Here is a 27305-nt window from a genome sequence, read left to right on the forward strand (position 1 = left end):
AATCCTAAAGACCTCACTTAACTTACACAGCAATTTCTCTTCTACCTTCTTGTTAAACAAGCAAAACCAAACCAAGACAAAACCCCAAACAAAAAAAAAAAACCAACCAAGCAAAAAGTAGGCAAAACCCACAAACTCAAACAGACAAAAACCTACCCAACCTCACCTCTGGCGTCAATTCTCTGCCAGCTGCTCTCTGGGCCCTTGAAATGCCCACACGTTTGACAAAGGTGGTATAGCCCGGGGCTAGCTGCAGTGGGAGAGCAGTCCTAAAACCTAGATTGGCAGTCACTGTTGCCTGCTTTACAGCAGGTCTGAGTGTGCTGCCTGCACTGAACAACCATCTCCTTCATCCCTTCCAGGTACTGCCGCCACAAGCCACCAGCACTGCACCTTCTTCACAGTCCTAGGTCTTTGCTTAGTTCAGGCACGGCATAAACCAGAGAGAGACTGCTTCACATCTTCTAGTGCTGAGATAAGTCAAGTACTGCAGAAAATACAGAAAGCTCAGCTCAGGCTATCGAAGTCAGAGATAAACTGGGAGGATGAATCTGTGGTGATATTCCAAATACAGATAGTATTAACACTGTCATTTGGTAAGGAGGAGGGTTGCATAAAAGGACAGTCAAGATTCTAGCACATTATGCTCAGTAATTTTGTTTATAATATGTGTTCTTGTAGGAGGAAAAAGGAAAAATATGTGTTTTTGAAAGCTCAACTTTGTTTTCCTGCTTTTGTGACCATCTGTTATGTTAAAAGATATTGTGAATGCATCCTAACAATTTATTCTATGCAGAAAGTATTTATTTTAGGCTTTCTATGCAACTGTAGAGAATCTTCTCGGGATAATTGTAGTTTATAGCTTCTTGAGACTTGTCATTGTGGGACAGTCATCTGTTTCCTTTATTTCATTAGCAGCTATATTTATACCATACTGAGTAGCTATTATTCCCACGTCATCCAACAGTACATCACGGAAACAGTAAACCAAGTTGTGACTGCTGCCTAAGCCATGGTCAGGGTGGAGGAAACAGAGGAATACAATTTTCTATTAAAATCTCGATCTCTGCTTCGTGCTGTGTTGGAAGACCTGTTCTCCACTTAGCTAGCAAGAAGCGTAATTTAGCAGGGATGATTCTTTTTCAATTTTTCTTTTAAACCAATAGAATAATCAAAAGGTGATACTTTAGCTACATGTGGCATCAGTCACCTAGTAACAGTAGATGATTTGTCTGGACATTTGGCAATAAATGTGGGAACTCTGCAAACACCTCAGCTTTGGAAGTAGTCATTAACAAAGGTACAGTCGCTTCAAGCAACTTTCAATTCCAGGGTGTTTTCATTCTGTGAGAGTGTCCACGAGCTAGGATTTGCTTTCATCTACTGGGGTCCAGAGCAGCTAAGTTCAAACGCTTCCAAAGGCAAATTTGTTTTACTGCCTTTACTTCAGCTCATCTAGTATTGATCAGCAAGACAGCTACAACCTACCAGGATACAACGGCCACAAGTTTCAAGGTGACTTACAGCAGTTCAGGTATAGCAAATGTAATTAACAGAATCACTCTCTAGTCTCCTCCCCACTGGTTGTCTGTTCCTTCACTGAAGAGCTCAGGCATTTCACGTCTCTGCTTTACTCAGTACCATTCCATCCCCATCAGCACAGCAACCGAGCCTGCCCCTCATCAGGAGTACCACAGACTTACAGAGGAAAGTTGTTACTCCCCAGCGCAGTACAGGGGCCAAGATCTGATACAGTGAATTTACTTTTCCCCCTCAGTACTTCACAGAGGGTTGTTCTGCTCAGGTTCCTGCTTAACATAGATGTTAGCAAGTCAGTTACACACATCTGTTACCAAAACAAATGAAGTACTGCTGTAGAAAAAAAAAAAAAACAAACAAAGGTGATTTGTGATTTAAGTAAAGGATAAACAATTGTGTACTTGTCACCTGCAGGGCATATGATATTAACCATTCTCTCAGCATAGTGTTAAGTGACTTGGTGTGGCACGTTTCCTTTTTTTTAACTGATCTATATATTGAAGGCCACAGCCTGGCAGCCTGAACTGTTCATTACACACCTAGGAGAATACCAGCTCAGGGCGTACCGTGGAGATGGCTTTCTTCACTAAATCTAGCTCAATTCTTAAAGGGTGAACAAAGCCTTCTGTCCCACTGTATTGGCACAACTTGCCTCCTTCAACATTTCTAAAAAGCTGAAAACTAAATATCAAAACATAATCAATGAAGAACATACATTTACATTTGCCTTAGTAGCACTACTACTACCTAATATTCCTTTTACTGCATCCAGCCAGAGGTATCTTTTTTCCCATTGCCACTGGAGGGGTACCAATTGGCAGTTTTTCAAGTTAACCCCATCCTCTCAGTGTTTTTCTCATGGTAACAATTAGATGGAAATAGCTATCCTATGTATTATACAGACTCATGTTCCATCAAATGGGCCTACTACTCTCATTTGGGAAGAAAATCTAATTTTAAACAGAATTTACCATTACTTTCAGTAGTACATTTCCTACTCAAAGCACCTCAATAAACTATATAAATCAGTATATAAACTCTAGCCAGTAACAGTCAAGACACACAGTATCAATTAAACAACTTAAGACTAGATTACTTACACGGTAACTGTATATTTACTACATTTTAGATAAAAAAGAAAAATCTTATTTCCGATCCACTGAGCTCTTCATTTTCCTCATTATATTTGCATTTCAACTGGCATCCAAGATTCTTCCAAGACAGTTGTTCAAGAGTTGTATCTGCTTAGCTAACAAAAACCTACATGACTTAGCAAATTATGATTAGGAAAATGTAAATGCAATAAACAAACATGCAAACTCAAAGATATCTTTATCTGCACAATCCTCCCATCCTGTATGCCAAAATACTACAGTATGTTCCAAAACATATCTGCTACGCATGTGTTCCAGTTTCGGAATTTGTTTGGTTCTCCTCGGAAGTTTTTGTCAGAGGTTTCAGGGGGTTGTTTTTCATTTTCTCTCCCCCATTCCTTCCGCTTTTGGTGGCTTGAGCATTCTCATCTGTCACACACTGAGTTGCATTTCAGATGTTCAAGAATTTACCATCACAAACTTGTAGCTCATATTTGAATAAATAAAAGCATGACTACTCTGAGCTCCAGTCACCCTGGAAATCAGTATTACAACACCACAAGAAAGTTCTCCCAATACTAAATAGTGATTCAAAAGGAACTCTGCTAGCCAGCCATCTTAAAAAAAAAAAGTTACTTGCCAAATTCTCACTATTTTGAGACACATGCACTCTGTGCTGTCTTGAAACCCCCTCGAAACCAGGCAGACAAACAATACAAACAGATGTCTTAAACATACCAGATCACACAGGAAACATAGGCAAATTCACAAGCTCAGTAACATCTGATCTTAACAGTAGTCTCTCTGGATGGAAGGCTCAACCCCCAACTCTCTTCTCTGAGAAAGTTGATTGTTGGGGTTCATGAGCACGGGTAACCACATTTTCTTCAGCAGCAGTGTCTCACGATGACATAATATAACAAGCGACCTCTGTAATGCAAACAAAGGGCCCCTATTTGCAGAATTCGGCTGTTCAGTGGAAAAGAGCTTATTCTAGCACTATTCTGACCAATTTTTTTCAGCAGGGACCTCTTCCAAACCTCCCTTGCTCTAGCCTCTTCAAGAAAAGGCCTCAAGATTGAGCTGAAGATACACATAGAGCAGCTATTCCTTTTCAGTATTACAGAATTTGTTCCAAAGGAAGAGTTCTATTTCTCAAAAAAGCTCCACTGTTTAGCTTTGCTGCTGATGACTCCTGTTCAGTAGGAACTACTGAAAATAACCACGTGCAGTTACTCCAGAGCACTGTTCTGTTTCCAGAACATTTTCCTATTACAAGCAGAACTTACATAGTTAGTATCAAAGTGATAGTCAATCCATGATTTTTTTTTTCTCTTCTCTCCATTGCTATTTATCAAACTTCCACATCTTTGAATGCTATTCAAAACATGCCTGTGATAAGAATGGAGTGGAACAGAGAGAGGAAGAGGGGAGAACTTGGACTATGACAGGTAATATGCACTGTAAAATCTCAATGTAGACAGGTAACACTGGAGTTTTGACTTTTAGTGCTACATCAGTATAGTAACACACCAGTCTCCTTACCTATGGATTCTGCAGTGCATACAAAAGTCAATGTTGCCTTTTCCTGAAGAGGTAGCTAACAATATAAACCTAATCAATAATTCAAGCAGCCAAACAAAAGTCCTTTTCAGAAACTGCTCCTAGTACCTTTAAGACAAGATTAGCAGCTCCTGAAGAATTCTCCTCCAATGTCCGAACTTATTATTAAAACAGGAACTTAGAAAACATGGAGAAAAGGAAACAATTTGCACTTCTCTATCTGCAATTTCATGGGTCTGTCTTGTGTTAAGTGTTCAGAGACCCTTGTTCCAAAAGAGGGAATAAAGCCCTGAGCAAGAACAGTCCGTGGCCTGTTCCTGGGTCACTGCAGCTGCAGAAAACCAGTACACACAAAAGATCAGATGAGGCAATTTCAAGAATGAAAAATTCATCTGTTGAAAGAAAGGAGGTATTACTTTCATGTAACAAGGGGAAACTAGGGATTAGAGCGACCAAAAAGCTCACTCAAAAACCAGAAACTGATCCCCTCCTCCCCAGGATGCTAGATTTGTGAGACGCTGAACACACATGAGCTCAGCTAGGGACATGAAGAGAATGATGACCCGGTTTCCTAGCTCACATGTAAAATAGTAATTAAAGAAAAAGCTGGTCACTGCATGATAAACTAGTGTAACGATCCATACAAAGAGATCCATACCACCACGCCATGTACTTTTACCTAATGCATTTTACAGCATTGTACAAACTATTGCTCAACATCAGACAACTTCCTCACTACAAGCTCTGTCAAGACATACACACCTCACTGACAGCTACACGCCTCTTATACTGGAATTAGAAGAATGTTAGTCATACATGACTTTTTATGAAAAGAGACGAAAAACTGAAAAAAATCCAAACAGTTAAAATGACTTAGAAGTGGAAACTGTTCCCCTCAATAACAACTAGGCTTTTACAAGATTTTTATCCCTGAAGAGATAAACGGAGTGTCATGCAATTTGCTGCAGGTGAAACACATAGGAAATAATATCTGGTAAAGCAGAGGTCTTGCCTGCTGGAAGTCTTACAGAGCTATTCTGTAGGCAATAGCTTGCTCTGATACTCTCTATGAAATTCTGCCATCATCACACTGTAGTTACCTATGACCAGTAGCTACTACTCTGCATCTGATTAAGGCAGTCATAGTGTAACAATACTGCATGCAGGTAAGCGTAATGAGCCCTGGAAAACTGCAAGACTAAAAGCCTTTCATTCAGAAAGAAAAAAATCAAGTAACAGATGATGTTGCCAACATTTAAACAATGTTTTATTGCCTATTCCAGTTAAACTGCAATCTGCATTTACTATCATAACAGACAGGGTTTATCTCCCAGCTTTTTTTATAATATGTAATACTGAAGGCTTTTTTGTCCCTTGACAAAAAAAGGACAATACTGAGCAGTACTTACCACTGTCATTGCCAGTCCTATCAAGACCCCAACTCATACAACTACATACGATCTAACAGTTAACATCCAAGAGAAGTAAGTTGTAAAGAATATAGTAATTTATGAACACATACCTATGATGGAATCCCTTCGAAAAACATCTCTGTCAAAAATATAAAATGACAGATGGCGAAAGGTCCGAGGAATTTCACAGTAAAAGTCTTCTCCATAGAAGGGGCTGAGTAAACAAAAAAACATACACATAAACACACACAAAAAAATAAATTAGTGTTGGTATCCTCCAGGAACCGGTGTGCTTATATTTCACACCCAGAACATCACTGTGGACTGTGACGGTCCTTCCCACCCATGAACGTGCACCTTCAAACACTGCTTCACTTTGACTCTTCCTAACTATCTTAAGTGCCCACAGAACAAGATTTCTTAAAGTGCAAAAAAGAACTTACACTTCTTTTTATCTGGAAAACAAGTGTCCCTAAACAAAGATGGCAGAGATCACATTATTTGTTAATATACAGTGCCATGAAGGGTGGAGAGTCCTGCCACACTCTGCTTACAATAGACCGCTACAACGGAGATCACAAAAGCAGACACATGAACAGGATGAGCAAAATACAGTGTGGTTCATGGCATATCTTTTTTTTAATTATTTTTTATTTTGCCTACAGCCATTCCCTCTTTTCTCATCCCCTGCAAAGTTTCTTATTTAAAGTCAGATTTAGTCAACTGATGGTAACTAAGCCTGGAGCTGGCATGATGCTTGTTACCTGATAGCACTGCATATCTGTCTATTTTTGCTTACTGGAATTGTATGGAATAACATCTTTTGCAGTAAAACCAGATGGGGGGGGGGGGGGGGACAGCAAGAGGTAAATACTATCTCAGCATGAAAAGCTCTTTAGAGATTTAAGGGGCTTTCTTTGGATCCTATCAATTTAAGTGCGGGGAAAAAAAAATCTCAGATATCCAATAGCAATCCTTTCAGTTTCTTTCTATCCAATTATATGGTTAAGGATTTACTCTTAGGAACTATAAGCATATACCAACATTATTTATTCATTGACAGGTCTACCATTTTATACAGACTTTTCATTCCAAGTCACTCATGCTTCAGTAGATCTAAATGAGTGGATGCAATTTGAGTCATATGGACAAATACAGCAAGCACTGCAGATGTAGACTTAAAAATAAATCTAATTCCAACAGACTAAAAACCAGCAGGTTTTTTTCTTCCGCTTTTAAACACAGACCTTCTTATTGTCTTGGCTAAGCACAAAAATGGGAGACAGAATTGTGCTGTAGCTTTTAGCGTTATCAAAGGCTTTTTATGCTAGAAAATTAGATATCCAAAAATTATTAATAGTTCCTTGCACTAACTTTAACTTTTTCAGCATTTTGTCAGGCGAGGTTATTCACTCAGCTTCTCTGAGGATATTTTACATCACCATACACTTTTGCTTGTATTTCTGCCTACAGTAGAAATACACTCCCCCAGAATTGCCACATTCCCTCAAGAGCTAGCTAACAAGTCTCACTCAGAACACACCGCAAATCAGCTAACCACTCTGTGTTTGATTCATTTAATGAAGTCCAGAGACATCACTCAATATTCAGTAAGAGCATTACTTAAGTCACTACTCCACCAGCCACTTGGAAGAACGCATACTGGATAAAAAACAAAGCCCAAGGCATACCCACAGGTTAAACTTCCATCACTGAAACTGTTTCCCATTCCTTTAAATAAATGCATCCAGACATAAGTTATGGCAACTAATGTGAGCCCCACTCAGTCATCCCTACTGTGAAGGCAGGGGAGAAAATCTAACAGCTGGAACTGGCAGCTAGTTTGACTGTTTGCCCCAAATGCCCCCTCTGATTCAACACTCTTGGTTATGTCCTCGTTACCCGTTCCTTCTGCTCTGAGAGGTTTTATTTGGAATCAAGAATTCAGCAGCCACCGCTTCAGGCACAAAATACCTAAATTCTTTGGTACAAGCAGCTTCTACCAAACTGGGAAATATCTGACTGTCCCTGCAGCCACGCTTCTGCTGGCAGCCCCGCGGGCCTCATTCTGTGCATATCACCTGGTGCAAGTTTTCACGCACAGGCTTAACCCAAGGGGGCTACACAAATGCATAAACATCGCCCAAGAATCTAGTGTGTTATACATGCAACACACTTGCATCGTTCTGAGCCCTGATACTCTGTTCAGCCATAAAATTGTCCTTTCTGCTGGAAGAACACAACAGATGAATTTACTCACTAATGACCTTAGAATGAAATGATACTCAATGAACTGTGCGTTATATACCCGATCCTCTATCAAGAACACGAGGGAAGTCAATGTAAATACAAGTGAGGCTTATCCTGGGCATATTTTAATTCAGTTCAGCTGATTCTGGAGGAAAGAGCAGGGCAGAGACAACAACTGGGGCCTTTGGCAAGTCCCCTATTAATGTCTGTCACTGGTGGTGGTCAGGGGCAGAAGATAACTAAGACCACGCCACAGCAAAACAAACACAAGATTCAGAAAAGCAGAGTGGACAACAGGAAGCATCTAGTCCAATACATGGTATCAGAAACAGACTGATTAATGGAAGAAATGCTATGAAGGCTGACTTAGCCACCCAGGGACCACATCTGGTCCCTACTTTTAGGCACAAGGCTTATTAGCCTGAGCAGTGCCTGCTGGCTGGTACTCTTCAAGCAATACATTATTTGCAGCCGCTATCAACAGAAGAGAAGCTTTGTTCTGCTCTTGGCTTCCCCCCTCCAATATCTTGTACCCCTTGTAGATTCACAACTTCTCATCACTCAGGTAACACCCCTGAGGTGCACTGCCTTCTTAATTAATATAAGCAAGCAGATTTTCAACACAAGTGCACTCAATCTGCACCAGATAATTAGCCAGCAAAGTTCTAACTGTAAGGATACACATATCAAGATAAATCTGATTCCCCCCTCCAATCTTGCGTAGCTCTGCAGAAACAGTATCTTCTTTCTGAAGGAATCAAAAGTAACCACATAAATGCTTCCAGCTTCCACTTAAATGTGTGCTTTCCCTCCATGTATCTCTTCAGAACACTACTTGCTTTGTCTCCCACCCAGACCTGAAGAGCAAGAGGATGCAGTCGTCAAACCCCATGATTTATTTCCCAAGATAACTTATCTTGAGCATGAACCTCAGGGCTCCAGAATGTTTTTTTCCAAAAGAACAGCTAGATCACTCCCCCCAATGTCCCCTTCTCTCCCAAAAGCCAGAATTAGTCTGATGGGGCTTCAGCAAGTACTTTTATTTTGACAGAGCAATTAATAGAGAGCAGCAGCATCTGCCTACACAGCCCTCAGGAGTCTGAGAAAATCCTCCAAAACAAATACTAGAACTAGTCCAGCTGAAAACTCAGGAATCTTTCAGAACCAAGTGAATTCAGATTCAACTTCCAGGTTTTCAGTTAAGCTTTCTCTGTATATTAAGAAACCCTACCCTCAGGAGAAATTTTAATCATTCAAAGAGGAGGAGAAATAACGAGGGCCCTGTCCCCAACCCTGCAATGTAGGCTGCACATCAGTATGGTCACAAGGGAAGAGCAGGGACAAGATCAGCGTAGTCATTATTTCAGTTTCTTCTAGACTTCAAACAAGTGATGGGATGTAACTGCTGGGAGAAGGATCTTGCAAGGGATGTCCACTGTAAACGCAATTCAGTTCCCTCCAAGCTGAAAAGAAAAGCATTTTCAAACCCAGCTTCTTCAATAAAGATTACTAAATTTAGAACCGGTTTACTAATTTCTTTTTAGTTTTGTTATCACAGCAATGGGAAGAGTAGCAGTCCAGGGATCAACTACTCTTTAGCTATGAAGTGGGGCTTGTTCTTAAGTCTCTGTCTCTTGTTTTCCTGACCGGATCAGAAACTACAGAAAGAGACCTGTACCAGTTTTTAATCCTTGCTCCAAGCTTTCAGGCACACAAGGGCCTGACTCGGTAGCCTTCTACTCCACATACCCTCACTTCACACCCTTCTTCTCTTTTCCAGTACATACCCATCACCTTGCTATGCTCTGAGGGAGGGAAGCTCTACCTCAGCAGTGCTTTTATACAGCCCCTACCACTGACATATACACTAATCAATCCCTCCTCAGGACACTTTCCCTAGGATGCTTCCACAGATCTCCTGACACAAGACACCAAAAAAAAACACCAAAAGAAAAAAAAAAAAAAACAACCCACCACACAAAACCAACCAACCCAAAAAAAAAAGGTCAAGTAAAAGCATAAGAATAGTACAATGGATTTGAATCTCCAGGCATACTCTCCCCTCACCAAAAATCTCCTTATTCTGAACACTCACAGGAGCAGGAATACCAAGAAATCAGAACTGACAAGTTCCCTCTAGGTATTGTTTCACTCACATACAGCTGTCCAGCTTAGAGCCCTTCCCATTTCAAGGTATCTATTTTTGAGTCTCTGAGTGTATTTTGGCAATCGATATTTTCAGAAGGAAACGAGAAACAAATCACTGGGTAGATCAAGTGGAATGAAAGCAAATAAGAAAGAGAATCCTCATTTCAAACGTGATGAATGTGAACTTCCCCCTAGAAAAGGTTCAAAATTTGTTCACTTTTACATGTTTTACTAAATTCCAGAGGCATACTTGAAACTTTAATTCCATACCTTCAAATATCTACTGAAATCATCATAAATAATATCAACAGAGAGATAAAGACTTCATAAAACAAATCTCGCCACAGAAACAGTTCTTTAGTTTCAGGCTGTGTTGCAAAACCTTGTGCTTGTTTCTCAATACTTAGGATTTGCTAAAGCAGTTTTGTTTTTGTTTTGGCACCAGTACTTCAGTGGATGAAGTGAAAGAGTTGCATCATGAATAATAATGAAACCCCTCAAACCAGAATTCTTTGTGTATGGATTTTTTTTTTTAAAAAACTGCTTTTGTGATTGAAAGTAAGGACTATTAACATGCCAGACAACTCCACATCCTTTGACTATTTTAAAACGTTTAGAAATACTGGATTCATCCTGCTGCATGAACTCAAGACCAGAGTTCACATCTCCATGTGAGTGGGAAGCAAAATCAGTCTGTATAAAGGAGTACACTTGTTTGTTTCTACTACTAAGCTTTTCCTACTGCTTGGCTAATACGTTTTATGCTATGCTTTGCAGCATATGTAAAGGGAACAGGGTAGAGAAGAGAAGGTTTATTCAAAGCAGATACAGCAAGCCAAATAAAATCTGAATACACTTCAGTCTCCTACTAGACACTCAGCTACAAGACAACAGGCAAGTAAGACCAGCGCTGTAAGAGCCAAAGTTGGCAGATGTCACGGTAGCTTCCTTACGCAATTTATCAAAAATACCTAGTATCATATTTGAAGCACAGATCTGGCAGAGGACACACAGCAGGAAGTATAAGGCACAAAAGGCAACATCCAAATCCAAACATACCACTTATGCTCACTGTTAGAGTACAGGCTGCAGTCTTCCAGACATCCACCAAGCCTAAGCAAATTTTTCTTCATGTCACTGTGCAGAGACACCCAGATGGACAGTGCTGCATTATAGCCCCAACCACTCTTACTACACAGAGAAAAAGTAAAGCAGCGTGCATTTTCTGAGTCCTATGCTCAGAGGAAAGACACAGACACACGAGCTACAGTTATCATCCACACTTGACAGTTGCTGGTTTGGCTCAATGAGGCTTACAGGGATTATGATAACTTTAAACAGCAGCCATTTGGCCCCTAGTCACCTCCCAAAATATTCTGTAAGACGACACACACAAACAACAGAAGTCACATTACAGCTGCAGTTACTTTTTTTTTTTTTTTTTTTTGGTAATCACTCAGAGCAGCCTACACCACCACCAATTGTTACTCACATGGGTGGCTTCTGTGTGGATAAATGCTCTCGTTCATAAACCCTGCCTTGGGTCTCAAGGCTCACTTCATTCTCCTCCTTCCATTAAGTCTTGCTTCCCTTCCTGGCACCTTTCCCAGCTGTATTACTTCCCTACAGAACCATACAGTCCTTACATTCAATAATATCCCTGACCAGGCTCAAGCTGTACCCATACCCATCTCATCTCTTTCGCTTAAAGGCTTGGCGTGTTCCAGAATTGAAGTCTATTGATATTAGGAATTCAAGCCACAGTTAGATGTGGTGAGTGCAAAGATGGCAGGCCCTGGGGCAGACAGCACACTGAGGAATGAGCGGAGAACATGCAGGAAAGAAGCTGCAGAATTTGCTACAGCATCCAGCTCAAGGTCTCTCTCCTTAAGGCGTCTGGGCTGGGGAAGCTGTTATTTCAAGGAGGTGAGCTGGCAACGTAAAAATATGGAAGTAGCTAATGGAACTAACTCAGCTACAACAGCTAATTTTGGTGATGCTCCAACTAAGGGAAACAACTTTGTGTTTAAAATCTGAGAAATGGCCTGCATCCAAGATATTATCAGAACGAGAGTTTAGCTATGCAGCCATGAACTCCAAACACAGGAAAATAAAGGGTACAAGCAAGCCTAGAATTCAAAAACAGCAACATTAAATATGGCAGTAAAATTACTTAGAGAAAATTCTGAGAGTTACAGATTGAATTTGTTACCTGATCTAATACTAAAACAAAGACACAGCTACCTCTTGTTAAAGAGAACAGAGCCTTAATCATGATTTTACAACACATTTCACTATACACTCACAAGCACACTGCAGACTTGTAGTTCTCACTGGTACCTTCACTGGAGACTAGCAAAAATAAGACTGGGGGTGGAGAAAGTGCCTCTGGCTTCATTTGCTGTTTCATTCAGGCTTTGATCACTATGTTTAGCACGTGAAAAATTCCTCAGTGAAATAGTGGAGAACTAAATAATCACAGACTCAAGACGCTTGGCTCATCTCTCTAAAGCACACACTGTCAGCCATTTGATTCTTAACATACAACAGTTTTTGCCTTTATTCATATCCTTGAAACAAATTTAGAGATGTCACATTCCTTCCATTCTTCACCTATGATTTGAGAAGCTGCCTCGATTTCCTGTTGCAGCTGACACTGCCCTTTAAGTGAATGGAAACATTTGATGCAAACAGCAAAGGCAAAGTCAGCCTTAATGCCAACAAGCCAAGAAAGTTTATCCTCAGGGAAGATCTGTAGCTAGGAACAAGCCCTGGATGGCGCAACCTGAAGTTTGAAGCTACTCGTGGAGGAAGCTAAGTAGTTGGTTCAGCAAAGGAAACCAATAGGCAAAATTCTTGTCAGGCTGTCTACTTGCAGCTCAGAACTAAAGAAAAGTTGTAGATCCATGCATTTAAAAAACGGTAGTTCTCATACATTGCTTAGGACATAAAATACATGGGTCCCTTCACAGACATCTCTGCTAGGTTATATGGAATGGATCCAATTCTAATCAGTGCCTCTGTGGATGACAGTAATATAAATATTGAACAAAAAAATACAAAACAGAGAAGCATGTTAAATCCTGGCTCTTAACTGACCTCTCCCTCATATCTTATGACTTGCATGTGACCTTCCTAGAATTTACTAAAAGCTTGTGCCAAGGAGTTTATGAAAACAGTGCTGCTTGAAGAGTTCAAGATTCTCTTCCTGGGAACCTGGTGAGCTTGCTCTGACCAACCCACACATTCACAGTGCTTGTCCAAAGATCCCCAGAGAAGTCGGATGACTCTGAACTGCCCCACATAAACAACACTTTCACATTGCTCTATGGTTTCAAAGAAAGGCTTGCCCGTGTTGTAACCCTTGACTTGTTTCAGTCAGACGTTACCAAGTTATACTCGGAGCAGCCCTCAAAATCTTCCAGTACAAGGCAGCAGTGCCACCATCCAGTTTAACAGAAACCAGGAGAGGCTACATGGCAGGAATGACTTAAGTTCCTAACTGTAATTTATGAGTCCCACCTGACCACCAAATAGAGGAGTTAAGGTTCACTATCCTGGCTGCTCTCATTTTTTGAGACACAAACTTAGATAAAGGGCATCATGCTCAGAGATTCTCTTCAGAGCACTAGTCCGAGCACTGGAGTGGGCAACAGGATGTGCTGGTTCAGTTCCTAGAGTTCTGAATGATTCATGCTTTGTTGGTTTAAGAGGTGACTGCTCTCGGATGTCTTCTCATGCCTCTACCGCAGCCTAATAAAATAAAAATCTGTTTCAGAAGATTAGGATGGAGCTCAGGGAGGCAACTTCTTACACTGTCCCAGTATAAAACACAGGGGATCATGAGTCAGAGTTTGAAGGCTCTGCCACAGACATCCCAAGCAAGCCGGAATTGGACATTCATCCAAGTCCCTCTGGGAAGGAGAGATAACTGCTTCCTTTCTCCCATTTGCCACTTCTATTTAAGCTTTACATCAGGAGAAGGACTGTCTGGAAAAATAGAAGTTTCTGCAGTGATTAATAGAAGCATAATGAAGCTCAACTAAGTAAAAAGAAAAGAGAAGGGGAAAAAAAAAAAAAAAGGCAAGCACTCCTTGAATTCCCCAAGTACACAAGACAGTGTTTCAGCATGACTTTAATTACAAGCCTTTTCATGCAGATAAAGTCAATTTATGCAGATAAGCTGGAAAAGATAGGCTATCCAGGACAAATCTGAATGAGGAGACATCGTTTCAGAGTCAGTAGTGCCAGGGCTGCACATGAAACACCTTTCAATTCAGACATTCACACAAAGCATCTTATTTTTCATAGGCTACATGAAAATAATTTTTTGAGCTTACTGGTAGGTGGGGGAGTTACCAGTATGAGTGAAAATACAGGCACTTCTTAAAACTTACTTTATAGCAAGCCAGCCCCATGTCAGCCATGCAGTGATAGGGAATAGAAAATAGGCATGAAAAACAGAGCAGAGCCAGTGTTCTCCCCTTCAAACTATAGTCAAAGGCTGCATCACCCCCTTCAGTGCCAGCCATGCAGATGTTCAGGCAGGATTCAATCATTTTAGTCATGGGCTGGTCCAGTTTCACATCCCCACTCCCATCTAACATCGCATATGGCAGCAGTGCTACCTCAGAAAAAAGGGACACAACACATGCTTCACTATTACGTTGGCAAGCGCCTGGCAAAGAAACACCATACATGAAAGCAGGTATTTCTCTGCTGCCTACAAATTACATGGGCCTTGGGGCATATAAGCCTCGCCTGCCCAGTAATTCACGGTTACTCAATGGGTTGAATCAATTTACAAACAAGCATTAAAGAATGTAACAGCATGACTGGCTCCTCAGCTATGTGCTCATCTCAAAGTCTTACAAAAAAACAATAGGCAACTGCAGTACAGTCTGAAATAATTTCAAAAACCTCTTTCTCTGGACGTCTACACACTTGTTTTAATAGATGTGAACACAGTTATAAAAGATTAAGTACCTGTTTGAGTGTGCCCCACTAAATAAGAGCAATTCCTAATGACAGATTGGGAAGACATCCCAGTTTTACCACTCATGCATTTGGGATTTTTGTCTGCTTTTCTTTTATGCAACAGAAAAATAAGAATAGAGAAACACCTGTGTGGATAAATGCAGAATTCAGTTGAAATCAATGTCTGTAAGTAGATATTCAGGGACTGTGAAGAAGCAAGTTTTTCAAAAATAGTACTTGCAAATAGAAGCTCGCAGAGGGAGAATGTCTACCACTGCAGACAGGAATTCACTAGGGTAAGAAATGATGACTGAGGAGATCATCTTTAGTCAACCCTTAGATCAAAGAAAATAGGACTGTAAAGGGATTTTGAGAGGTCATCTGGTCCACCACTGCTCCAAACCAGGAAGAACCCCATATGTTGGTCAGGACTGATTCTACAGAGCATATTAAAAGCCTTCAGCAATAAATACGGAAAAACCAAGGCAATCTATTCCAGTGCTTCAGAATCTTTAACAGAAAGATTTTTCTTCACAGTAAACCTTAACCTAAACTTCTTCCCCCACTGCAATTTAAGTTGATTATTACTTGCAAATATCCATATATCCATACTGGACATACAGAGCATCCCTCCCTCTTAAGGTTTTTTGTTTTGTTTTGGGGTTGTGGGTTTTTTGGGTTTTTTTTTTTTTTTTTTTGGGGGGGGGGGGGAGGGGAGGGAGAGGCATGAGGTGGTGTTTGGGTTTTTTTGTTTCATTTTTTAATATATTTACATAGTTTTATCTACTCTCATCCCTCTTCTCTAGGATAAACAATTCCAATCTTTTCACCTTTCCTCATTGGTTATGTTTTCCAGACCTCTGATCATCATGTTGCTCTCCTCTGAATTCACTTCAATCAACAAAAAGAACTTAGCTCCACAGGAAACCAGAAACCTTCCAGTTCTGTACAGCCTCAGTGTACCTCTTCCGCTTTATAATGATACCTAAACACAGATGGAATTTTTCCCACTGAAGGAATTACACTTGTTACTTATTCCTACTATTAAGAGTCTATTTTCTCAATAGAAAAATACTTTAATTAGTTCAAGGAAATTACATCAACTATTCTCATACATCCCCACTCCCCATCTTCCGCTTCCCTACAAAACACTAGTGATCATCCAGCAAAAAAAAACAACACAGTGCAACTTGTAGATATGAGCAGGAGGTCTACAGTTGGATGACCCAGGAATTAATTCAAAGTCACTTTCAGAGAAACAACTGGTTTGGGGTCGGCTGGTATAGGGACACTACATGTCAGTTATTGTGTCGGGGGGGGGGGGGGGGGGGGGTAAATGACATACAGATCAGTCTTTGCTTTTTCATCTTTTTTTTTTTTTTTGTGCATATAGTACATTACAAACAGGAAAGTGTTAGCGTCATCATTCAAAAACACTCTAATTATGTTCAGCCAATTTAAATGCCTCAAGAAACAAAAGCCTCCATTATGGACACCAGTACACCCTATCAGAATGTAAGATGAGGAATAAAGACTTAAAGATGACAAAAAATTATGCGAGAGAACAACTAAAGTGACTTAAGGAAATAAATACCAGTTCAAGCTACTTAGACTCACGTTCTGAAGTGCATTAGGTACTTCTGAGGGGTTGTGGGTGAGGTCTAGAGCTACTTCCCAAAGTAAACTATTTCCAATAACAAGACAAATAGCAAATTCCTAACTGTATTACTCAACTCTCACTCTTTTCCCACTTTATATCTTAAAAGTTATAAATTTGACTGTTCCTTGCTGCTACTTTTCCCTCAATTCCAAAAGCAGCTTCACTTGCCAGGGTATACATATATGCCGAGCCTCGTCCCCCTTATTTTTTTTATGTTTGGGGATTTCCAGGAGAACATGTTTTAACTTTTGCTACATGCTTCTCATTCTGTTTCATTCCACATCTGGCTTCTACAATCTCACAGGAAGTGTCCAAGATAATCTGACAGGCATGTTATGTGCAAACCTCTCCTTTCAGTTGCAGCCTCATGACAGGAAAAAAAAAAAAAAAAAATCCCTAACTGCATCCATTAGGGTAGCTAGATCAATGCAAAATTCTAAACACGGATGCAAAATGGAGTTCAGTGCTCCCTTCTAAGCTGAGATCCAAAAAACTTAGGGAAGTTCAAAACAAATATTGAAGAAAGGAGCATTAGCTGTACATTCTTAGGAAAACAGTTAATACAGCTTGACTTGGTGAAGACATTTTCCCATATACACAGATAGGAATCATAACATTAGTAGTTCTACCACTAGTGTTCTTAAACTGGAAGAAGGAGCATATTCATCCTCCCTCCTCCCCCCAAAAAAGTATCTTTGCAACACTGAACAAACATAGTAAGCAGAGAATGAGAAGAGTTAACAGAACATGTATACATGTATTTGTTACCATAATGACTTCTCCACTATTTTGGTCCTGAAAACCTCCTCCTGGTCCAGGTTTACAGTACAGTAGCAATCCCTCATCTTGTTTGGCCCTGGATACGTAGGAAGATTTTTGGCTTCGCCTAAAGACAAGAAAGAAAAAATCCAGAAGGATTACATATTAAAGAGTTGTCCATAAATTAGTCATCTGTCAACTAATGCACTGTCAGCAACATGGATAAAGTGAAGTCTTTTTTCCCAAATGTGAAGTCTTTAATAAACTCCACAGCAATATTCTGTTTCCAAGGTAGCAGCTCCTGACAGTCACTGAGCTCAGCAGTAGCCAGCAACAACTCAGCAGTTTGTTGTGTCCAATTTATTCACATGTATTTGGGTGCATCCTGCTTCCTTCCAAACTTGGGTTTAGGTTTTGATCAGTTCTCCCATAAGATACCAGGAACACAATACAACATGGTAGTAAAGCGTTCAGACGTAGCCCACTGATCTTATCCTAAAAGCATTAACAGAACACAGCAAACGAGGATTCACCCCCAGCTCCACCATTCTCCACAGATATGGAGACGGAAAACAGTCACTTTAGTTACAGTCAACAGCCTTACACCACATGCTGGACTTCAAAGCACTTGTGAAGCTGCCTAAGATCCTTGCACAAAGGTACCATTCATGTCATGAAGATTCTTAATAATAAACATTTGCTTCAAAACGGCAACAAAACACATGCACGTATCCTATATTTAACAACAACAACAAAAAAAAAACAACCAAAACACCACCAACAAAAAAAGAGACAGGATTGAGGAACTAAGGGTAACCAAGAGACTACAAAACAAAAGCCTGTGAAACAAGAATAAAACCACAGCTTTCTCCTCTACATATCCACTAATAACCAAAGCTGAGCACTGAATTTCCTTGGCAGACTGATAAAATCAAAACTCTCAGACAGGAAACTGGGTAATGTTCCTCATGCCTTTGCTAAAGCACCTTAGCACTACATGAATGAGTGATTTAATTCTAAAGACAAAACTTAGAACTCTCAAAGAACAACTAAATGTACATGGTCTTAAATACATGGTCTTATATAACTTCACTCTTTCAGTACCTGGAGATTATTAGGACATACCATGGGGACTAGATCATTCTCTCCTGGTAAAACACAAGGAATAAAAACAAAAATACAAGAAATAAAAATAAAATAAAAATACAAGAAATAAAAATTAAAATGCACAGACCAAGGCAACGTAGGTTTGTTTGCCATCAGAGCGGGGATCTCTAACTGACAGTAACAAATACAACTTTTTAACGGGTGTCTGCAGCTCAGCTTAAATGCATTTTACTAGACACACGCCTTCCCAGTCTCCAGCTCCCAAATACCTTTGTACTATTAACAGAATCATCTTGCTTCTCTCAACCCTATCTTCTGTAAAGACATACTTTTTCCTTTCTGTAGATTGTTCAACAGCACTCTGATGCATGTAAAAACTGAAGAACTACATCAAGGAAAGATTTAAGCCAACCTGCATCCTCAGCTTTAAAGGAAAAGCATGAAGTGACACAGAACTCCGTGTCTTCCTGCCTGTGATCTCTTTCTGGGGCACTGTTCACACACTTTTGCTGACTGACTCATGACATGCCCTTGGAAACTCTACACATCCACGCTTCTCACAAATGGCATGTATATGGGTGATCGTACATGCAGATGTTTTCTAAAGCTAACCATAGAACATGTAACGAGGCATTGAAAAGGGACATGAAAACAGTGTGTCATATATTTAGAAGAACTCTGACGGGAGACATCACTAAGTTTGCTCTCTGGGCTCAGCTGACAGCATTCTTCCCACTTCCCTCAGAGTTGTGAGACACTGTATTAAAAAAAGCTGTCTTCCCTGTAATTCAAAGGTGCGACTGGAACATCTGTTGGCAAGCCCAGGGTGGCTTTCAGCTAAACTGAAGTGTTTGCAATAGTTTAACTGCAGCAGCTCTAGCCAAAAATATACTGAGGGTTACTGATGGCTTGCTCAGCCTGCTCTGAACTGTACCGTGCCACAGTAACCCCTCAACTTTTACTTGTTAGTCCGAGTTCAAGCGAGTTACAAATCAAATGTACTAGCCTCACACAGACTGGGGTCTCTGAGTTTGTCTCCTCTCCCCAGGCATCCAAATTTTTCTTATCTATTCTCACACTGAAGTCACGTGAAACCAGCCTCTTTTCTGGATGACCGGGTAAGGTTCCCCAGAGAGAGCGAGTGTGTGTGTCAACAGGAAGAGTTTCAATAGCAGAACGATAAGGAAGTCTTCCTCTGGGGCTGGCACACCATTCTCACAGTTCTTCCAAGAGAACAGGACAAGACTTCTCGTGCTCCAAGTTAAACCAAAAAAATATGCAGTTTCCCTTTTTCTGCACTCTTCCACTTCCTACTTCAACACGAACGCATATACGTGAAACCAATTCTGGACCTTCATTTCCAGTTTTCTAATGTGCACAGTATTCACTTAAACACTTAAAGGTAATACTTAGTCGTGTCAGAGCACTCTGTAAGAACTGTATTTTGAAAACTCATGTCTCCTCTTTGTTAAAAGGCTTATGGTAGAAAAGCCTACAATATTGAAACCTAAATGCAATTCAAAGGAAGTCACCATTTAGCATTGCTAGAAAATGACTGCCTGCACAGTCTGTACAGCAAATTAAAGCTCACCACCATCACAATATTAGAAAGTGGGGCACAGAGGGATGATAGAGAGAGAAGATATTTTACAGTAATTTCTTCCTTCAAATTGGAGAAAGGCCCTGAAAAACCACTGAGACTAGAACAAGGGATTAATTGACTAATATATTAATCATGTTACTGACTTGAGTAGGAGCTTACCAAAAAAAAAAATCCCACTGTTTCTTCCTAATGCTGGCAGCAGCCAATGGCTGTTTAGATTCCTCCAGCACTGAGCAGTCGAGAAAGAAAAATTTGTCAAGCTTTCAAGCATAGCTAAAGACTCGGCTCTCTAGCCAGACATTTTATGTCAACAAATGCACTCTGTTAGAGCTTCAGTTGCTCTTTAGATTCCTCCAAGTCAAAAATGTTCCCTCTGTGGCACTGTTTTGCCATCTACAATGAAGCTGAACAATCTAGTCAGTATTTTTTTGGTTCTGCTACTACTGAAATGAAAAAAGGAAAGCCTGGAATACTTGATGCAGTCATGCACCATTTCCATATTCTCAGAAACCAGAGCTGATGAGATCATTTAATTCGGGCAAAAATCTCATTGTTTAACTTATCTGTATAGAAGAGGCAACTTTATCAATAGTATTTTCAAGAGGCACTTTTGCTCTTTTTTTTTCTCCCTCTTCATATCTGTGAAGTACCTGTATGCTAGAGAATTTGAAGAGGGTTTGGAGACAAAAGGTCAACACACTCACCGGCAAAACCTTCAGTTTTCCACTTCCACTAAGAAGAAACAGAATGCCTCTTAAGATGTCTAAGACCTTGACAATTAAAAATACACAAGCACTTTGTTTTGGAACATAAGGCTTCCATTTGGAGCCATTGTGGCAGAACAATCAGTTAAAGTTTGCAATAGCTTTGCTCCCTATCCCTGCACTTCTAATATACATAGGTCCTAATTTAACTGTGTGATGCACTCAACTCTAGCACTAAATACTTAAACCTAGTAAAGCTGATTCCAGCTGTGGAAAAGTTATTGTTAGGTATTTTGGACAAATCTTAAATATAGACTATAGAATTCTGAATACCTCACTGGCTTGCTATCTTCTCGCCATGAATACTGGGTTACTACAGTTTAAAAATGGACCACCATGGTAGCCCAGATAGCTTAGCTTGAGCTAGGCACAGGGAACACAACAGGCTGGAAAAAGAGGAAGGAAAAACTCAAAACCATATTCATCTTCCTTGTTCTTTCCAATGTTATATACTTCTGCCCTGCTAAGACATCAGCAATAAAAGGGAAGCAAGAAAAAAGGGCTCTCCTGCATATATGGCAGAAAAGAACACTGCTTAGATGCTTTTACTATAACTGGTAAAAACAAAAAAAACTTTCAAGATGTTTCTAGGAATAAACAAATATATACATACATGTCTACATTTCCTTAAGGTTTTGCCACCCTAAACTTTTTTAAGCGTCTAGTGTTTTTCATTGAATTGAGATACTTGGCATTGTGTCATCTTGTCTTTTGACCTATTTCCCCAGGTGCAACTTTCTGAAAATGCAGAGAATGCATGACAGTCAGGCATTATTTCTACCCTCAGGAATAAAATTTGCTGCTCCTGTGCTTTTAAGTATTGGGTCACCAGCACACATCTGTCCATCTGAGTGCATTAAGGAAGACTTTGTCACGTGTCAACAAATTTAGCTTGCTGTCTTCTAGCAGCAACATATTTGATTTTATCAAGATGGCATGGGAGAATCAATTCCCAAAATATTTCAGAAAACAAACAAGCAAACAAAAACCTACCTCCAAAAAATAAACCAAATAAAAGCAGCTGAGCTTTCAAGGCCACAGCACTTGCCTTCAGGGAGCGTGCTGAAAGGCTTGAGTATAGAAACAAAACACCTAAAATCTAAAAAAGGCGACATATCCAAACCAACAACAATCCACTTTGTTTCTGCCATATTCAGGAAAACACTCTCCAAAGAAGCTCATAGGCAAGCATGTCAAGAACAGAAACAGAGCAGCAATGTATGTCAAAAATTGAAAGCTTCTCCTGTTCTCCCTTAAGCTCTCTATACCAATATAGATGCTGGAATCTGATTTAAAAAAAAAAAAAAATCTCAAGCTCTCCCTTCAAATTTTCTTTCTCTGAAAAAGTGTTATTGCTTCAACATCCATAGAGCAAGCAATAACAGAAAAGGGAAAATGTGCGTACACACAGAGCTCCGATTGTCTATCACAATTTATGCTTTAAAAACTCCTTGTGCACAAAACTCAGTATACATGTAAAATATCAAGATGCCAACAAGTTTATAATCAACACTTAAAGTAATTTTAATCAAAACAGAAATATAATACCAGTGTCAATTAAAACATGCAGAATTACCTAGAAGCACAATAACTTTTATGCCTCTACATGGATTCGAACTGAAGTAGTTGCATTAATGTTGAATGTTGAGAAGCAGTTCATTTTTTTGCAAGGTGTGCTTTTTGGGGGCAAGGTGGGGCTAAGGGGAGGGGTATGACTGCAATACCTCAAGAGGGACATATTGAAAGAATAAGCCTTTTTAATGTTAAAATGGTCATAGTTAGAAAACTTCTACCCACATCAGAAACCAATTTTGTTACTAAATAGCCAGTGTGATAATTATGCGAAATTAACATGTTTGAAAGCAGAATATAGTTACATTTGTATATAATTCCCATATGTAAATATATTGTGTGTACCTCTCCAAACAGAAAGTCTCAATTAATTTTTGCCTCTCTAAATAGGAAAAAGCAATAAAAATAAAAAATAAATTGAAAAGTAGAGTTCCAAAAACCCATGTACTCAGTGTGCAACTATGGAGTTATATAAGTAGCTTAGTATTCTTGTGTATTTCTGTAGTAACCTAAAAACAATAAACTCTTTTTAGGCAATACCTGTCAAATGTAAAAAATGTTCTTCCACCTATGTATATAGGTCACACAGCTTCAAAATAAGAAAATCCTATGAAATTCATAAATGTCTAATAAAGAAAAATTGACATATTAAAAAATGAGGTTTCTTTTAAAACAGACGTGGCTAGAAATACTATTTGTCCAACCATCTCGTAGGTATTTATGTGTGCATACACACACACACACACATACACTTTGCTCCCATGGAGAGACAGATTGCATTAGATTTCCAAACCAGGTCAAAAATAGCCATCTGTGAACAGATTTTGATGATCTGGAAAATGAGATTTTTAGATGACCTGTTCTTAATCTAAGCCCTTGCCTGCCAGCCTCTTTCCACGTGAAACGATCATCACATTAGAAAACTCAGGGAAAGCACTTCCTCAGCAAAACAATACTGATGACCTGGGCCTTAACAACAACCCCAGAGCTACTTGATACCACAGCTAGCACTGCTTCAGCAAGTAACCAGCAAGGCAACAAAGCACATTACATTAATTACAACTTTTTAGACCAAAGCATCACATGGAAATCCTCTTGGCTTAGGGGCAAGAAGCAACATCAACCCCAAATCCTTTGGCACTAAACTGAAGACTTCTCATATCTCTGTGCCAAAAACTACTTGTACTTACGTAGACCTAGTACTTCTAATGGAGTTTTACTGCCTTCACAGCCTAGTGACAGGATCATTTGGCTTCTGTTCAAACCCCTTCTGCACAATCCACTTCACCAGTACACACGGTGCCATACTACTACACTACCACCCTTTCCTCTCACATGATTAAGCTTACTCTATACCAGTTAGGAACCTTCATATAGATCTTCCTCTGACCTGAAATCTGATCTGAGACAGCAAATGACAGGCCTTTCTATCAGCTGTGACAATAGCTAAGCCTAGCCAGCTATAGCCCCATGGTGGACAGACTCAGACCTAGCACTCAGAATGGCAAGTAGCCAAATTCCCTTTCCTGTATCCATATGATAAAATATTCCGGTTCTCCTTTTGCAGCCCTGAAGGTCCAATAAACTACCCAAATATCTTGTCTTTACTGTTCGGGGCATAACCGAAATGGCTGAGGATATTTTCATGGGAGAGCAATGAGAAGCTGCAGGCTGACAGCCTTACTTTTCATGTAAGAGGCAATGAACACCGAGGAGGTTCAAAAGATCTTGTCATGATCTTAAGTACTTAAGTGCTCCCAGCACAAGGGCTGTTAATCAAATCCCAGGGCTGAGAGGAAAGAGGTCTATACAGCAAGTTCCATGAGAGCTGCTTGCAAAATTAAGATTTTAGTTCGTACAAGAGAAGAAGCAGAATTCTCCTCAGCTCACTAATGTAACTGGTTGCATGCTACTTGCCAATATCGTGGTCTAACAGCAGGAATCAGGTTTCTCTAAAGATCCCCTTAGGATGGTAACTTAATCCCACAAAATAAAAAAGTACAGTCCAGCTGCTTTTTAACAAGACTGAAGCTATTTAGTCTAAAACTATGCTCTAAAGAGATCATTTAAAAGTAGGATACTGCCAGGAAAAAGGTGTTTTCAAGGAGCTCTTATTCGAATTCAGTTTTCCTCTGCCGTTAGCTCGCCAAGTTACTTTGATGTAACTTTCCTGAATTTCTGCAGAAAAACTGATGAATTAACGAAACTGTCTCTCTATCTGTGTGGATACAGACTCGGCTCCCCATGTCCTGTTTTTTAATCCAGCTCGCATTTTGAAGGTGATACTTTGCATCAGGACACATCTCATGCAAACACCCAGCTGCATTTGATACAGGCTCTTGAGCTTTTCCCTACCAGCTTCGGTAATATAGGGTCTGGCTACAGGTTGTTCTGTATCTCTGAACCTTCATTTAGATTGGTGGCTTGCGCAGTTTTTTGTAGTCTTTTTGTTGTTGCTGGGGGCAGGGAGGGGTTGGGGGTTGTTTGGGTTGGGTTTGTGTTGTTCTTTTTGAAAAAACAAAACAAAAACAAACAAACAAACAAAACAAAAACACCCCAACCAACATCAGCTTCCTAAAGTTATAAAAGACCTTCTCTCAGCAAAGTCTAAGTCACTGAACATCTGTTGTGGGAGGCCATGAGGGAGAGGATTCGGGCTGCAGGAGGGGCAGAGTAGTTGAGAGGAAGTAACTTTAAAAGGCTATTCCATCATGGAGCTGCGCTGGGCAAACAGCGAGCCCTTTCAGCTATTTTTAGAAGAACAGTATGAGACAGGAAATACAAGCAAATGATTTACAACATCAAAGACGATGTGACCAAAATCACCAAAATCCAACAACAATTCAACGGCTCCCTTTTGAGAGTATTTGTAACTTTAGGATAATTTAAGAGTTACTCTATAGTAAGGAGCCTAGTAAATGCTAAAGAACAAAAGGAATGCTCTCAAAAACATCAGCATATCCAAAAAGAAGTTTGTATGGAAATAGGTATATATTTTTACCTGCCTTCATATATATTATTCACACAGAAAATCAAAAGCCAGGTGACCAAAGAACAAAAGACAATTTTTTATCTATGTACCTTCCGTTCTTTTAGTGTAGATCAAAAAGCTATAGCTGCATGAAGAAAAACCACAAACAATGAAAAAGGAATTATGTCCTCTCTCTTCCAGGACATTAATCACTTCTATCACACCTAGTGACACTAAGAACTTTTACAGTAACATGAAAAATATAAATCTGCCAAAGGTTGTGTTTTGCTTAGATTAAAAACTAGTAACAAAAAGAGTGATTGCTGAAGAGTTGATGCTTTACCGGCAATGTTAAGAAACCATAACCATTTCCTCTAATAATTCTGTTGTCCACAATTGTTCTTGCTTTAGAATTACTCATTTAGAAATGTCTTCACTAACCAGAGTTTCATAGGATCAAGTTTAGATCAAGTTCAGTTTGGCCTTTTGGCTCCACAGTGTTCCAAACAAAAATAAAACCTAGCTATTGAGAAACAGGGTGACTCAGAGCACAGCAGAGTTCAAGGCAATCTTGAAAACCACCTAAGACTTAGGAATTAACTGAGTAAAGAGTGTCTTCCCCCATATTCAGAACGTTCTTCCTATTGCAAAATTAATCACCATAAGGGAGAAAAAAAGGTGTTGAAATCTCCCCAACTGGCTTTACTTTAGCCTTTTTTCAAACAGTCAAAATATGTACTTTCCTGCAAGATCACCAAATTCATTTTTATATATAAAGATCCAAACTCAGAAACATCCTCCTCTAATCTTGCAGTAATTACCAGCTTCCCTTGTACCCAGTAACAGGCCAGACTACAACTACCTCAAACTTGACACAGGTCTTGATATTTCATTAGTCCACATATGCCTCGTGTGCTCCTTCATATACAAAGACCATCATACGCACTAAGGAACAATGTAATTGGAAATCCTGTATTTTAAAAAAGCATAATCATAAGCAGTTCCTCAGACTGTGTGCTTATAGATGTTTTTTGAATTAAAACATTAATTTAAGGAAAGTCCTAACTTTCTAGGTGCACGCTTAGGCAGTGACAAATACAGTGCTGCGAACATGCCTCTGTAGGGAACAGAACACTCGGACTAGGATTTTATCAAAATCATCCACAGTATTTGTTTTGCTTTAGTTACTGGATCTTCATTTACAAAGCACTTTTTCAAGTAGAGTGAAACAAAAACAAATCTCATATAATCATTCCTAATGCTGATGTCTTATATGATCTATAGGTGACTTTTCCATGATGGTGGACTTCTAAAAAGCATTTTAAATTATCTCAAATATTTATTTCACTGTTGAATAGCCTACACTGCAGAGATGCATGCTGACAACACACAAGATTTTAGATAAATGCTGCTAATTTCTTGTTGCTAGCTTGCAGTCCCATTAATCAAACAAAATAAGCAGCATCTCTCCTTACAACATTTTAAGATGCTTAGAAGTATTGGAGCTTGACTAACAAAGTGATCACTTACCAGTTTGCAGTGCTGTGCAATTAAACTCTGAAGACTGCAAATGAGCAAGGGTACACTGAAACTGATCTACAGATCTACTGATTTCTTTGTGGAAAGAAAGAGGACAACATGCCTCTAACTCTGAAGCCCAGACCACCTTAGCTACTGCCACCACACAGTTTGCCCCAAGAATTTCTAGAAGCAGCTGCTTACAGAGCATCCTCACACTGACAGAACGGGACCACCGCTATCCAAGATTCTGAACATTCAATTTACCATGTCAGCAGGCTTACTAAAGAATTATTTATTTTTTAAAAACACATCAGCACGGGATTCCTGACTCGTTGCTGAAATAAAATTTTCAATTAGAAAATACA

At 39.7% G+C, this 27305-nt stretch overlaps 1 protein-coding gene across 1 annotated transcript in view; it reads right to left on the reverse strand.

Moving 5' to 3' along the window:
- Positions 1–27305, reverse strand: part of RASA3 (RAS p21 protein activator 3) — a 134921-nt gene that overhangs the window by 76633 nt on the left and 30983 nt on the right. Inside the window, exons 2-3 of the mRNA XM_032997091.2 lie at positions 17412–17529; positions 5719–5822 (exon numbers count right to left, since the gene is read on the reverse strand). Of these exons, the coding sequence (XP_032852982.2) occupies positions 5719–5822; positions 17412–17529 (222 nt within the window). The remainder of the gene's footprint in view (positions 1–5718; positions 5823–17411; positions 17530–27305) is intronic.

Source organism: Tyto alba, unplaced genomic scaffold, assembly GCF_018691265.1.
Source record: "Tyto alba isolate M040663 unplaced genomic scaffold, T.alba_DEE_v4.0 Super-Scaffold_45, whole genome shotgun sequence".
NCBI classification, from domain to species: domain Eukaryota; kingdom Metazoa; phylum Chordata; class Aves; order Strigiformes; family Tytonidae; genus Tyto; species Tyto alba.